Genomic DNA, 13,552 nt, shown 5'->3' with positions numbered 1-13,552 from the left:
TGGGACAACATTATCAGATAACTACTGTATAGCAGTAGTACCAAGAACATGGAAAGAGTCTACTGGCTTCCATTACAGTGCCATCCTGAGAAACTCTTGAAGTGTTACTTCTGTGAATGACTTACAATAATGTGCTGTATTATCTGTGGCCCTTATTCAGCCATGTCCATAACATAGCAGTCATCATTTGGGACTATATCTTTATTGTTTTTAATATGAAATCACTGCTCTAAGAACAAAAGATTGATACAGGACAGGGGGATTTAATGATGAACTTTAGAAAAGTATCATGTTCATCCAAATGCAAGTAACAATTCTAAATGATCATTTTTATTTGTTTTTCTTAGTTTCCTGTATGTCAAATTACCTGAGCTATGGGGGGAATCTGACTTTGGCCTGGCTGATTTTGTATGCAAACAGCATCGCTCTCTGCCACAGAATCTGTTGCACTTCCATCCTGTTGCGATTCAACCATTTCCGTGGTCATTTGTCTAAAAATAAATAATATAGTGCAAGGAAATGAATTCAGACCTGAAGAAGGGATATTTATTTCAACTCTATTAAATTATTTTTCTCCTCAACTCCCAATTTCAGCTCTTTAAACTATCTGGCAAAACAGCAACCCAACAGTATCCTAGCATCACAGTGTGTTGCCATGCAGGACCTGTAAATTAGGGCTCAAGCTCACTCTCTTGGCTAGCAAGGACTAGATGCAGTGCGTAAGCAATACTTCCAGCACTGAGTAAGGAAATCAAAGCCTCATTCTCTAGCAACCTATTATGTCCAGATACTAGCTTGCACTGCTGATTCCATGAAGAGACCTATCTAGCCCTTCTATGTTGGGGTAGGGGAGTGGAAGGAACATTAAAACAAGGGGAAACTGAAGATGAGAAGAATTAACTGGGAATAACAAGAGGATCATTCTGAGGAACGCTGAGGGAGAAATATCTGGCAACTATTTATTCAGTCAGGTCTATAAAAGAAGCAGTAGTGCCTAGATTCAGTATAGTATAGGTGAAAGTGACAATTAGATGTCTAGGAAGAATTGGTTAGAAATTTTTATCTTTTCTTTATTCAGTTAGGTTAGATAGTCATAATATTGTGTATCCTGCAATGGACACAATCAGAGCCATAAGATTATACCTAACAAGTGAATATTTATTCTGCATTACCATGTCTGGATTGTTTTTTCTTTTGTTTTGTGATGAAAGCAAAACTTCCTTCAATTCTTATCTGTACAAATTAGCCACTGGAGAGATATACCAGAGTAGGAAATGATTAAAATATTGAGACATCTGAAAAGTTTTGACAGAAATACTGTATTGTATGTAAATCCTATTGTTTTGTCCCACTAAATAGAAATATCATCCTACTTTAGACAAAATATAATATTATATACTTTTGTCTCTTTTGCTAACAGTAATTCCAAACATGAAGATCTCATATTCAGGACAGTGAACTGATTTTATTTTGAACCAAATGACAGATGTTTAACACTTGATTTTTACATTGGTATCAGCAACTCTCTTGTGATTTTTTATCCTGTAAATCTTAAACCTAAGATTGGGTAAATTACATCCATCAATTGAAACTTATAAACTGAAAGACTCTGTTAGTGGAGAAAACTTTCAAATATATCGGCTACACAAAAACATAATTACCTTACAGTTGTTTTTCCATGATATTTCTTGACACACTTGCTCAGAATGGATGGTGGGAGTGTTTAAAACAAGAGCTTGGTTTTCCTCAGCTCACTTTCTCTCCTACTGAACACTGCAGTGAAGTTATGATGTTGAAGTTGTGATGTCACAAACATCACCATAGCAACAAACCAATGTCACAAACAGTATATAGCCTTCACTGCAGGCTCAAGGAGAAGTGTGACATTAAAAGAGAGATCTTGTTCAAACACATACCAAATATTATAGGAAATGCAGGAAAAGACCAGACAAGGAAGGGAAAATCACCTATTTGTTGTTTTATTTTTTCTGACGTTATAATATGACAGGGTTCCTATTCTTGGGTCTTCTGTTTTCATGTGAGACAAGCAGGAATTCCCTGTTTCAATGGTTTTGAGCCCCCTGAAGTACCCATACATATTTTTAATGCACAGGCCAACTCCTGGTATCTCAGTGCTCTCTGGAATATTATTTCTTTGAGTGAGAAACAAATAGCTCCTTAAACACTACACATAATTTATGTCCAAAATAAGTCATCAAAATGTTTGTCTCCCACTATGGTTGAGAAATAATCGAGTTAAATGATATCATCAGAGAAGCAGAATTACAGGTAATTTTCGTATCTCTAAGAATACAATCTTGACTAGATACTAGGGTGACCAAATAGCAAGTGTGAAAAATCGAGACAGAGGGTGGGGGGTAATAGGAGCCCATATTAAAAAAAGCCCTAAATATCGGGACTATCCCCATAAAATCGGGACATCTGATCACCCTTCTGGATACACAAAAATGCCCTGCCTCCTTCCATCTCAAGCCCCTGTGCAGATCTCAGGTTCCAGTATGTCTCTTGGTAACTAGGTCTTGAGTGATTTATAGCTTTAATGGTTAAAATTGCCACCTTGAATTCTATCAGAAAATTCTCAGGAAGCTACTGCAGCTCACAGAGTGCTAGCATTCATACACTCTTAAAATAAAGTTCCTCTTAAACTAGTTTGTTTCCAAATGGTGTCAGTGTATACACCATGAGGAATGTATTAGAGTAGTCTATCTTTTGTGTAGTTTGTTAGAAAACATTTTAGTACATCAACAGCAGTTCTAATTCAATCCATAGTAATAAGAAAAATATAATAGTAATAATTGGAGATATACCAATCTCCTAGAACTGGAAGGGACCTTGAAAGGTCATTGAGTCCAGCCCCCTGCCTTCACTAGCAGGACCAAGAACTGATTTTTGCCCCAGATCCCTAGGTAGCCCCCTCAAGGATTGAACTCACAACCCTGAGTTTAGCAGGCCAATGCTCAAATCACTGAGCTATCCCTCCCCCATAATAATACAATATTTAATATATACACAGATGGTACCTCCTGCATTCCTGTTTCATCTCGTGAGTTCCTTTCCCTGGATATAATGCTAATATAATAGTGCAGTCAAAATCTCAGGCTGTTGAGAGCACTGGTGCTCAGTATGTACCTAGGACTTAATCAGAGGAGAGTGTATAACTTTAAATGGGGCAATTCTGGATTGACTCATAGGCTACTCTGAAGATCTCCTACTGTATCCAGCCACTTCTTCCTACAGCACATGTAAGTGAGAAGAGAATCTTGCTGAATTACTGTACTTCTTATGCACATACTGAGTATAGTAATAGGCAACGATCTGGGAAGAAATAGTCTTTCCTCCAGAAATTTCACTATGACCCGAGACTCAGCCATGAGGACACTAGTTGTTTAATATGTACATCTAAAAGGATGTCCCCATAGATCAAAACAGCTTAAATACCAGGATCAATAATGTAATTAGTATGCATTACGAACATAGTCACTAAAACTTTCTTCTGGAATTAAGGGTAGGATCCTGATTATTCTACCCGATGCAGCTCCAAAATCTTATCTTCATATTTCATATCCAAGATTGTCTGTCACACAGAGATAAGGTTTAGTTCAAAATTACTAATTTTACCCCCGTCCCACGGAAAATGTTCCATTGGCTTCTCTTGGCAAGGATCATCTATCATACTGTAGAAACTGACATGTTTCCAATTTTACTACTTTATTGCTTTGGGCTTGATTTATATGAAGTCTGGACCCTTACATACATTAGTTAGAAATATAGCATTTTTCTCGCTTTGGTAAAAAGACAGTCTCAATTAGCTGTTGAATGTCATTGCCTGTTGCACTAAGTATCATTGAAACAAAAGCAATAAAGTGTTTGAGGAAAATGCCTATCTAGTTTTCCAATCTTGACTATCTTTTATTTCCCAGATAGGGGCTTAATCCCTTATGGATTGCTGAAGGCCCTCCTCCTACAGAAAAGTTGTATTATTCTATTTGTTTTTGACACCCCTATGATCCTTCCTGATCTTTCTATGGACAAGTCTTTCATGTAGTATAGACAGCTAAACACTTAACTAATTTCAGTTCACGTGTCTGTTATTAGATGTTTGCACAGTTAAATTGTACTGATGTAAATAGTGAAGACAACTAAAAAATTAATAAAGTATGTCTAGGATATCTGCAGCCTTACAAAATATGACAAGAAAGAGGACTGTATTTTTATTATGCTCTAGATTTTAGGTAAAACTCATGGGAAATTAGAATACAAATCTCAGATGCAGAACACAATTAAAATACACTTTAGCCACACCTAAGCATGGGAATCTATTCAAATATATTCTCCAAAGATACAGCTGAATATACTCCGGATTTTAGGTAGACAGACGATTTACTATTTTTAATCTTCAGCACAGCCAAATAGCACTAGAATTTTTTATATTGTCTTTTTTTCAGGTATTCCTGAGATTTGTTAATACCACTGTTCTCCTAAAACATTACTTCTGGCCAAGCCATTATTGTTATTATTTTCAAGGGGAAATTAATTTAAATGTCAACAGCGAGTGAATGCATGCACTTGTTGAACAAAATTCAAAACTGAGCACAGAAATTGCCTTCTCCAAGTATGAAGGTCAAATGAAACCTAAAACTTTGGGCCTGTAAAAAACAACGCTTAAAAAAGGTAAGTAGCCATTTTAGGTGTGCTAGTCCCCTTGACATAAACTTGTATAAAATGCCTGACTAAAAACAAAGTTGCAGTATAACAGCTGCATAATATAAAGACATAGCTCAAGACAAAGGACCTATTTTTGTTGGCATATCTGAAAATAGCAAGGCAGGTGATATGTTTTTCCAAAAGACTATTAAAACTGTTCTCAATATGAAGCACCCATGAAACAGACAGTTATTTAGTCCAGAGACTACCAAAATAGAATACTTTTTCTTCCTATAATGTAAGCAGAGTTTTGATTAGAGGCAAACCACCGATGACAAAGGAAATGTATTGTCAGATCCATTGCTCCTAAGTTTCAAAACAAGGCTCTGCATCAGGGGTGGGCAAACTATGGTCCACGGGATTGCCGCCCCCATGATGCCGTGGGCCCTGTGCCACTCCCAGAAGCAGCCGGCATCACGTTCCTGCAGCTCCTGAGGGGGCAGAGGGCTCTGCACGCTGCCCTCGCCTGCAGGCACTGCCCCCGCCCGCAGCTCCCATTGGCCGGAAACAGGGAACCACAACCAATGGGAGCTTTGGGGGAGGTACCAGCAGGTGAGGGCAGCACAGAGCCCTCTGCCTCCCTTCCCCCAGGGGCCACTTCCAGGAGTGGCACGGCACAGGGCCAGGGCATGCAGGGAGCCTGTCTTAGCCCTGCTGCATGCCACTGCCACCCCAGAGCCGCTCCAGGTAAATGGTGCCGGGCCGGAGCCCGCACCCCAAACCCCTCCTGCACCCCAACCCCCTGCCCTAAGCCTCCTGCCGCACCCTGCACCCCAACCCCCTGCCATACCCCACACCCTTCCTGCACTGCAACCCCCACCCTGAGCCCCCTCATACACCCAACACCACTCCTCCACCCCAACCCCTTGCCTTGAGCCCCTTTCCTGCACACCACACTCCCTTCCACACCCCGTACTGCCTCCTGCAACCCGATCCCCTACCCCAGCCCTACATTCATGGCCCTGCATGCAATTTCCCCACCCAGATGTGGCCCTTCGGCCAAAAAGTTTGCCCACCTCTGTTCTACATAGTTCTTTCGGGCAGGGACCATCTTCTTCTGTGTTTGTGCAGCACAAAGAACAGTGGGGTTCTAGTCCATGACTAGGGCTCCTAGGTACTGAAGTAATAAAAATAACATCCAGTTTATACCCCTTATTTCATGAAAAGTCCAAAGGTCATTGTAAAAGCATTATAGTATCCATGAGTAATGGAATTAAGTTTTAGCTTTATATATCCAGCAAGGATCTTAACACATTTTGATGACAGAGATCACATTGTCTGGAAAATCAGGAACAATAAACAGATTCTGTTTGGTTTTTTTTAAGGAAGACTGAGCTTTCAAACCATTATAACTTTATAGGCCTTGTATAGGGACTTAACCCTAAACTCAAAAATTGCTTTATTTTATATAAACAAGGTTTAATTACAAATCAGCTACATATCATGAGATTTATTTTGATATTAAATATTAATAGGATTGTTACATTTTTCCTCTGGGTACTACCTTTCAAAAGTTATGAGGCAATACATTGATATTAATTAGGCAGGATTTTTATCTTAATACACGAAGTTACATGAGTGCACTTCCATGAATTATGGTTGAAAATATATTCTGTAATTTAATGTAAGGCAAATGTATGTGGTTTTTTTGCCTGGAGATGATGAGGAAAAATCACGGGGCTGGAAACATATATGCCTATTTTCTCTGTCTCACTAATGACATTGTAATAACTTATTGTGACATTGTTTATTGTGTATCCAGTATTGAGATTTTGCTGTTTGATTAATAGGTACACTCTGCATTTGGAAATGTATTTATCTGTGTCTTCACTGTTAAATTTGCAGTACTTAACTTTCTCAGACTGTCAGGAAATCTGAAATCCTCTAAGGAAATGATTTTACTGTTTGAAAATATATTAAATTATATTGCACTGTGATTTTTTTAAAATATATCAGTTTCTTTAATCTAGTGTTTTCAAAGTTTATTTCAGCCTGTGGAATGGATGTTTGGCACTGGCCTCATATCAGAACTATGTAAAGATGTCAGACATATAAAAGAGAAAAAAAGAGAGGCAGAGTAACCCTCTTCTACCCCTCCTCCCAAAATAAACTTCACAGCAAGAAAATTCATTCCAGCAGAAACCATTTGCCTTACGAGCCACAGAAGCAGCAGTGACTGGATAAAAGCCAAGTAGAAGTAGCCATTGCTAGAAGGGAAAACTCATGTGTAGAGCCCTGGAAATCTGCAGATATCCGCGGATATCCACATCCATGGATATGGACAACCGCAGACCATGTTTGCGGATAGATGCTGTCATAAATATAGGCGGAAGGGAAGCAACCTTTATGCATCCTTGGCAACTGTACTGGATTGCCTTCCCTGTACAGGGTTAAGCAGTTCAAATAACCTAGTTGGCACCTGGCCAGACGGGCCAATGAGAAAAGAAAATACTTTCAAAATTGGCAGGGGGAAGGATCTGTTTGTTTTTCTCTTTTGTTGTTCCCTCTCTGGATGGAGGGAGAAGCTAAGCAGGTACAATATCTCCTGAAAATATACCTGGAATAATACATCTAAAACCACAGAAACTGTGAGTAGGGCAAGGAAATGCATTAGGTTATCTTTTGTTTTGGCTTGTGAATTTTCCTATGCTACAGGGGTAGTTTCATTCCTGTTTTTGTAACTGTGAAGCTGAGCCCAGAGGGGAATCCTCTGTGTTTTAAATCTTTTTAGTACCCTGTAAAGTTACCTTCCATCCTGATTTTGCAGGTGTGATTATTTTACTTTTTTCTTTATAAATAAAGTTCTTCTTTTAAGAACCTGATTGATTTCAGTATCCTGAAGACAAAGGGTCTGGTCTGGGCTCACATTGCTAAGGCAACTGGTTGGTAGTTTATTCTCAAGCCTCTCCAGGAAAGGGGGTGAAGGTGCTTGGGGCGATATTTTAAGGGGATAGGGATTTCAAGTGACCCTTCCCTGAATATTTTGTGTAAGTCACTTGTTGGTGGCAATAATCAATCTAAGGAATTAGTGCCTTAGAGAAGTTTTAACCTAAGCTGGTAAAATATAAGCTTATGGGATCTTTCATGTAGCTCCCCACATCCGTACCCCAGAGTTCAGGGCCGGGGGAGGGGACCCTGACAGATACAGATCCAAATTTTATATCTAGAGCCCTGCAAATCTGCACATATCCACTTTGTAGCCATAGACCATATTTGTGGATAGTGGATTGGATGCAGATACAAATTTTGTATCTGCGCAGTGCTCCAATCATGTGACCCAAGATAGGCAGATGCCACTCAAATTTGGAGACATGAACCTTTATTTTAAAACTTTTTCATTCCCACTAAAGGGAAACTGATTTAAAAAAAAAAAAGTTTAGCCCTATAAAGATTAACAAAATACTTTTGAGGAAAATAATTGCATGCTGTTTTTAATTTTGAAATCCTTATAATAAAGAATTAATCTTTAATATTTGTTGATGAGATTTAGCTGCATAACTAGTAATCAAAGTGCTCCAGAATTCAGTATGACCTGAAGCATCAGATGCCTCTATTAAATACACAGAGCCATTGTAAAATAATTATTTTATTCCAATATACTTTTATGATATAAAATATCAGAATGCATAAATTCTCAACAAAGGTTGCTTAGTAGTAAAGAAACTGCTACTAAATAAAAGGCAGATAAGCTGTGTGATTCAGCACTTCCACTGAGGTCTCACTGGGTGCATCATTTTTCTGCCTCTGCAGATCTTTCAAATGTCAGATGGATGTTACACATTTTAAGGGTTTTCTTCTTCTTGGCTACCAACCCTGTGAACTTCATTCATAGAGCACAGGGCCTTGTGTTTGAGAGAAAGTTGTAGATAGGAAACTCAGAAACTACTTTTTTAAGGATTTCAAGGTCATCATTTTTTCTTCAGGCCAACAAGCAGGGACCAGGCAAGAATAGTGTTCAGGAACATGCATTTGGTATGCCAACTGAGCACCACCTGCAGCTTTCTCTACTTGATAGCACCATTCTATTGATTTAATATCAAGACGGTAGTTCTCAGATTAATTTCCATTATTAGCAGCACTCCCCACTTCTCATCTTCTCCCGTATTCCAAGATTTTTCCATTCTATTCCTTTTCTCTGAGGACTGTAACAGTCTTAGCAAAAAGAGAAAAAAAAGTCACTGGTATTAGGGCAAAAAGAACAGGAGTACTTGTGGCACCTTAGAGACTAACACATTTATTTGAGCATAAGCTTTCGTGGACTACAGCCCACTTCATCAGATGTAGCCCACGAAAGCTTATGCTCAAATAAATTTGTTAGTCTCTAAGGTGCCACAAATACTCCTGTTCTTTTTACGGATACAGACTAACACAGCTGCTACTCTGAAACCTGGTATTAGAGCAGGTAAGATGATACATGTCATTCAAGACACATCTGCTCACCTAATACTACAGGTGAGAGAAATCCAATATTAGGCCTTCTGTGATTTTTAGACATGCAACATACATGTCAAAGAACAAAGTGGAGCTCAATCTATAGTTACAGCGTAGATAAGATTACCATTTAATGTGAAAATCTGGTTGGAACAGCCGTTCAGCTGCATGAGATACAGCTGGACTTAGGCCTGGTAAAAGCTTGACAACAGCAGAGCTGGAGCCAAGACACTGACTCGAAGTTTCAGAAAGAGACCTGTTTCTTATCAATCCCACAGGGGCCCTCTTTGCCCTTGCCTGCAAGGCAATAATCTAGTTAAAAGGGATCAGGCCCGTTCAGATCCCTTCCCAGAGAATTGCCAAGATAGACTACCAAGAAAAACAGTGATTCTCTGCCATTCACCCCAAATATTAAAACAGGAGCATCCCCAGTAATACACAGACACACATATTGCTTGAGATTCTGCAGTTTACCTTAGCCACTTGCACAAAGTGCTTCCCCCATAACCTGCCACACACAATACCATCCTTTGTGTTCCCCATCTCCTCTGGATGCATATATGCAGTGTTACTCCTACCCTAATCACAGAGGACCCTGCTAAGCCCCTCCCGCAGGCAGTGTGCCCTCACTCCCTCTATACCAGCAGTTCAAAACCTGTCTAGACTACTGTATCCCTTTCAGGAGTATGATTTGTCTTGCGTCCCCCCAAGTTTCACGTCACTTAAAAACTACTTGCTTACAAACTCAGACACAAAAATACAAAAAAGTGTCATGGCACACTAATACTGAAAAATTGCTTACTTTCTCATTTTACCATATACATTAATTGGAATACTTTGTACTTACATTTCAGTGTACAGTACATAGATCAGTATAAACAAATCATTGTATGAAATTTTAGTTTGTACTGACTTTGTTAGTGTTTATGTAGCCTGTTGTAAAACTAGGCAAATATCTAAATAAATTGATGTATCCTTGGAAGACCTCATGTACCCCACGGACCTCTGTACCCCTGGTTGAGAACCATTGCTCTATACAAACACTGTGCTCCCTCCCACACATATCATACCAAGTACTGGCTGCCTGCTGCCAGTTGTACACATGTAGTGTGCCAGGGCATCCTAGGCTAACCCTTTACATCAGCATGGACCCTGTTATTGCTCCATGCTACAGAGTAGGAATAACTCTCTTCTCTCTCTCTCTCAATGACAGATCAAAGAGAGAATGAAGTGCCATTACAGCTCCCACCTGAGAGGGGGATATCTCAGCCCAGTACCCTGGCTCCACTCACTCTTAAATTATTTATCCATAGGGCAACAGCTTCAACAGGAGAGACCAAGGGAGTCCCACATCAGAAAATCCCATAGTTCAGTGGTTAGACCACTCTCCTGAGCAGTGGGAAATCACTTCTCCTCTAGCAGAGAGAGCTGGTATCGAACCTCGATCTCCCACATCCAGGCAAGTGCTCTAATAACACTGGGATGAAAGTTGTAAAATGAGGGACAGCACCTCCTCTGGCTGTTTGCCTGAAGTGAAGCAGGCACCTAACTAATTTCCTCAAGCAACAGGTTAGGCAGTGAGCCGACAGTAGGTTCTTCTTCATGGGCTGATAAACAGAGATAGACTCCTCCCTGCAGATCAGACCTATGCCTGGTCTACACACATTGCTTAGGGCTGCGAAAAAGTTCATGCTGTGTCTGTGATGTAGTAAATTGACCTAACACCTCCCCTCCCCTCCCGTACATGCTGCTAGGTCAGTGGAAAAATTCTTCCATTGACATAACTACCACCTCTCGAAGCGTTGGATTTACTACAGTAACGGAAAAACCTCTTTCGTCACGGTAATAAGTGTCTCCGGTACTGTCCAGGGGAGCTGCAGCTGTGCCCCTGTAACACTTCTAGATAAGCCCTTCGGTGCCCACAGGGCTGGGCTTAGCACATGCCTAGCTTAGGGCTCCTGCTCTAGCCGGCTGGCGCTGGTGGCCTTGGGTCGCATTCTAAGGCGCCTCTCTCCCCTCCGTGCATGGTAGGGGGAGTCCAGGCGCGGGACTCTGCTCTGGGGCTTGGCACTGCTGTGCCTGTGATTTTCTAGCTACCTAAATGTTAGGTGCTGTGATGCTCAGCAGTGTCCAAGTCCCTTGGGGGACCCCACCCCCCGTCTCTCCGTGCCGCAGCTCCGCAGGGGGGTAACGTGGGGAGAGCAACACTTTCCCTGCCTCCCCGGGTGGTGTGAAGATGCTACCTCTCCCCCGCCCCGACTGAAGCGCCTAGTTCCTACCGTCGTGGAAGTGACCGAGTACCTACTACTGGGTAGAGGGGAGGGCGCGACGCCCGGGGATTCGGAGACAGGCAGCCGAGCTACAGTGCCCGTAGGCCCGGGACTGCGGCGGTGGGGACCCGAATGGCAGCCGCTAAGGAGGGGCAGGCGGCTGGGTAAACAAACCCCTCCGGACGGAGCCCCCCGGGGGGGCGATACTGACGGCGCCCCAAGGCGGCAGGCGCGTCTCTCCTCACACACACACACAGAGCAAGGGCGGCCGCTCCCGCCTCTCCTCTCGGCACCCCCTGCCTTGTCTCCCTCGCCCGGCCTCTCCCCCCCCCATCCCGGCCAGCAGGGGGTCGGGCTGCGCGCACACACACACCCACACACACGTGTCCCCGCCCCCTCCCGCACTCACCCGCCGCCCTGTACGTGGTGCCCCCGTCACAGGGGGTGGGGGGGATTGGGCCGGGCGGAGCCGCACGTCGCCTCCACGTCAGCGCTGATGCAGCCGCGCCGCCGCGGGGGCGCTGAGGAAATGGCGCCCGCGGCGGCTCCCCGATCCCGCGGTCACAGGAGGAGGAACCCGGGCCGAGGCAGCCGTAGCCGCCAGCGCCGATTGGTTACAAACGGGACTCAACGGCCGGCGCCGCACCAACCGCCGCCACGGGCTCACCAGCCAGGCACCTGATTGGTTGCGGGAGGGAGGCGTCTGTTCTCTCGGGACTCCCCTCTCCCTGTTTGGGGGCTGTCTATGGGCATCGCGCCGCGCTCTGCGTGGGGAGGTGCCGCCTGCTGGCTTGGGGCCTGACCCCGTACCCTCCTCAGAGGCACGGGTAACCTGGGGGGTGCGGGCGGCCCACTCAGTCTTCCTGGGCGTTGGGGTGGGGAGTGGGATCTCCCCTGCTAGCCAGGCCGGGGCGGGTGTAACTCACCCAACACACAGGCATTGGGGAGGGTGTAACTGTGCCCCAGCCCCACACTTACCCCATGCCGTAGACCCCCGTGGGAAGGGCAGAGGGTTTAGAGTTGAGGCTGCTGGGTTTTATACCAAGCTCTACTGCTGGTTTAGGTAACTTTGGCTAATCACTTCTCTGTCACTGTTTACCTTTCTGTAAAATGGGTGTAAACTCTTACCTAAAGTGCCTGAGCACGTTAAAATACTCGGGGGTTGGGGGTGGGGGCACCAGGAAGCCACTTCTTTTCTATAATATCACTGAACCTGCTTGTTGTATTAGGAAATGGAATTGTCTGAGAAGTTCTTATATATTTCCTTTCATCTGAAGATATCAAAGTATTAAGCACAGTACCTCAAGACGTTAAGTGACCTGCTCAAGGATACACTTGTGAAATATCTTTATTTAACAAAAAAATTATCCTTTAATTCAGATTACATTACTAAGAAATCATTTTGTTCAGGGGTCTAAATCATACATTGTATTTATTTTATATTTTTTAAAAATCCCAAAATTTTAGTATAGTATATCAGAAAGTTGCCAATAGATAAACATAGCCACCAGTCTCTCTCTTATTTTCTCTCCCCCTAGAACCAAAGGGATACATTTAAAGACTATAAATAATGTTTGATATTTACTATGCATTTGACATATTTGCTGTATTCTGGAAGGTATAATATTGGTAGCCTTAATTTTGATTATGCTCAAATTCTATGTAAATATTTGGGCCATGGAGATTATTGCTACTGTTCTAGTATGTCTTCTCTTACAAATGGTTAATGTTTCACAGTATACAAAAAGAGAAGAAGGATGATCCTGTGTTAGGGCACTCACTTGGGGACTTGTGAGAGCTGGGGTTGATTTACCTGCTTCATCACAACATCTGTGTGACTTTGGACAAGTCACTTAAGCCCAGATCCTCAAAGGTATTTAGGCACATAACTCTTACTGAAATCAATGGGAGTTAGTCCCCCAAATACTTCTAAGGTTCTGTGCCTCTGTAAAATGAGGATAATACTTCCCTACTTCACAGTGGCATTGGGAGGATAAACACAGTACAGATTTTGAAGCGCTCAGATAGTATACTAATGGGGGCCAATAAGTACAAATATCCCTATGTACAAAATTTTAAGTGTATAAATGAAAGGAAGGAAGAAATTGTCAGTGTTTGCTGTATGA

At 42.5% G+C, this 13,552-nt stretch overlaps 1 protein-coding gene across 9 annotated transcripts in view; it reads right to left on the bottom strand.

Moving 5' to 3' along the window:
* CREM (cAMP responsive element modulator) overlaps positions 1-12,016 on the bottom strand; it is a 72,979-nt gene extending 60,963 nt beyond the window's left edge. For 2 of the 9 annotated variants that reach the window (XM_045003863.1, XM_045003864.1), the window contains exon 1: positions 1,662-1,789. Coding sequence is in view for 6 of the 9 variants with exons in the window: in XM_045003857.1 (XP_044859792.1) it covers positions 368-491; positions 3,042-3,061 (144 nt within the window). In the remaining 3 variants the exon portion in view is untranslated. Of the gene's footprint in view, positions 1-367; positions 492-1,661; positions 1,790-3,041; positions 3,157-11,835 lie in introns of those variants that run through there. The other 7 variants (XM_045003857.1, XM_045003858.1, XM_045003861.1 and 4 more) reach the window with 7 other exon arrangements.
* Between the last annotated feature and the right edge of the window lie 1,536 nt (positions 12,017-13,552).

This window comes from Mauremys mutica, chromosome 2 (genome assembly GCF_020497125.1).
Source record: "Mauremys mutica isolate MM-2020 ecotype Southern chromosome 2, ASM2049712v1, whole genome shotgun sequence".
Taxonomy (NCBI): Eukaryota; Metazoa; Chordata; order Testudines; family Geoemydidae; genus Mauremys; species Mauremys mutica.
Note: the sequence above shows the minus strand (reverse complement) of the source record. Positions and strands in the feature narration are given on the sequence as shown.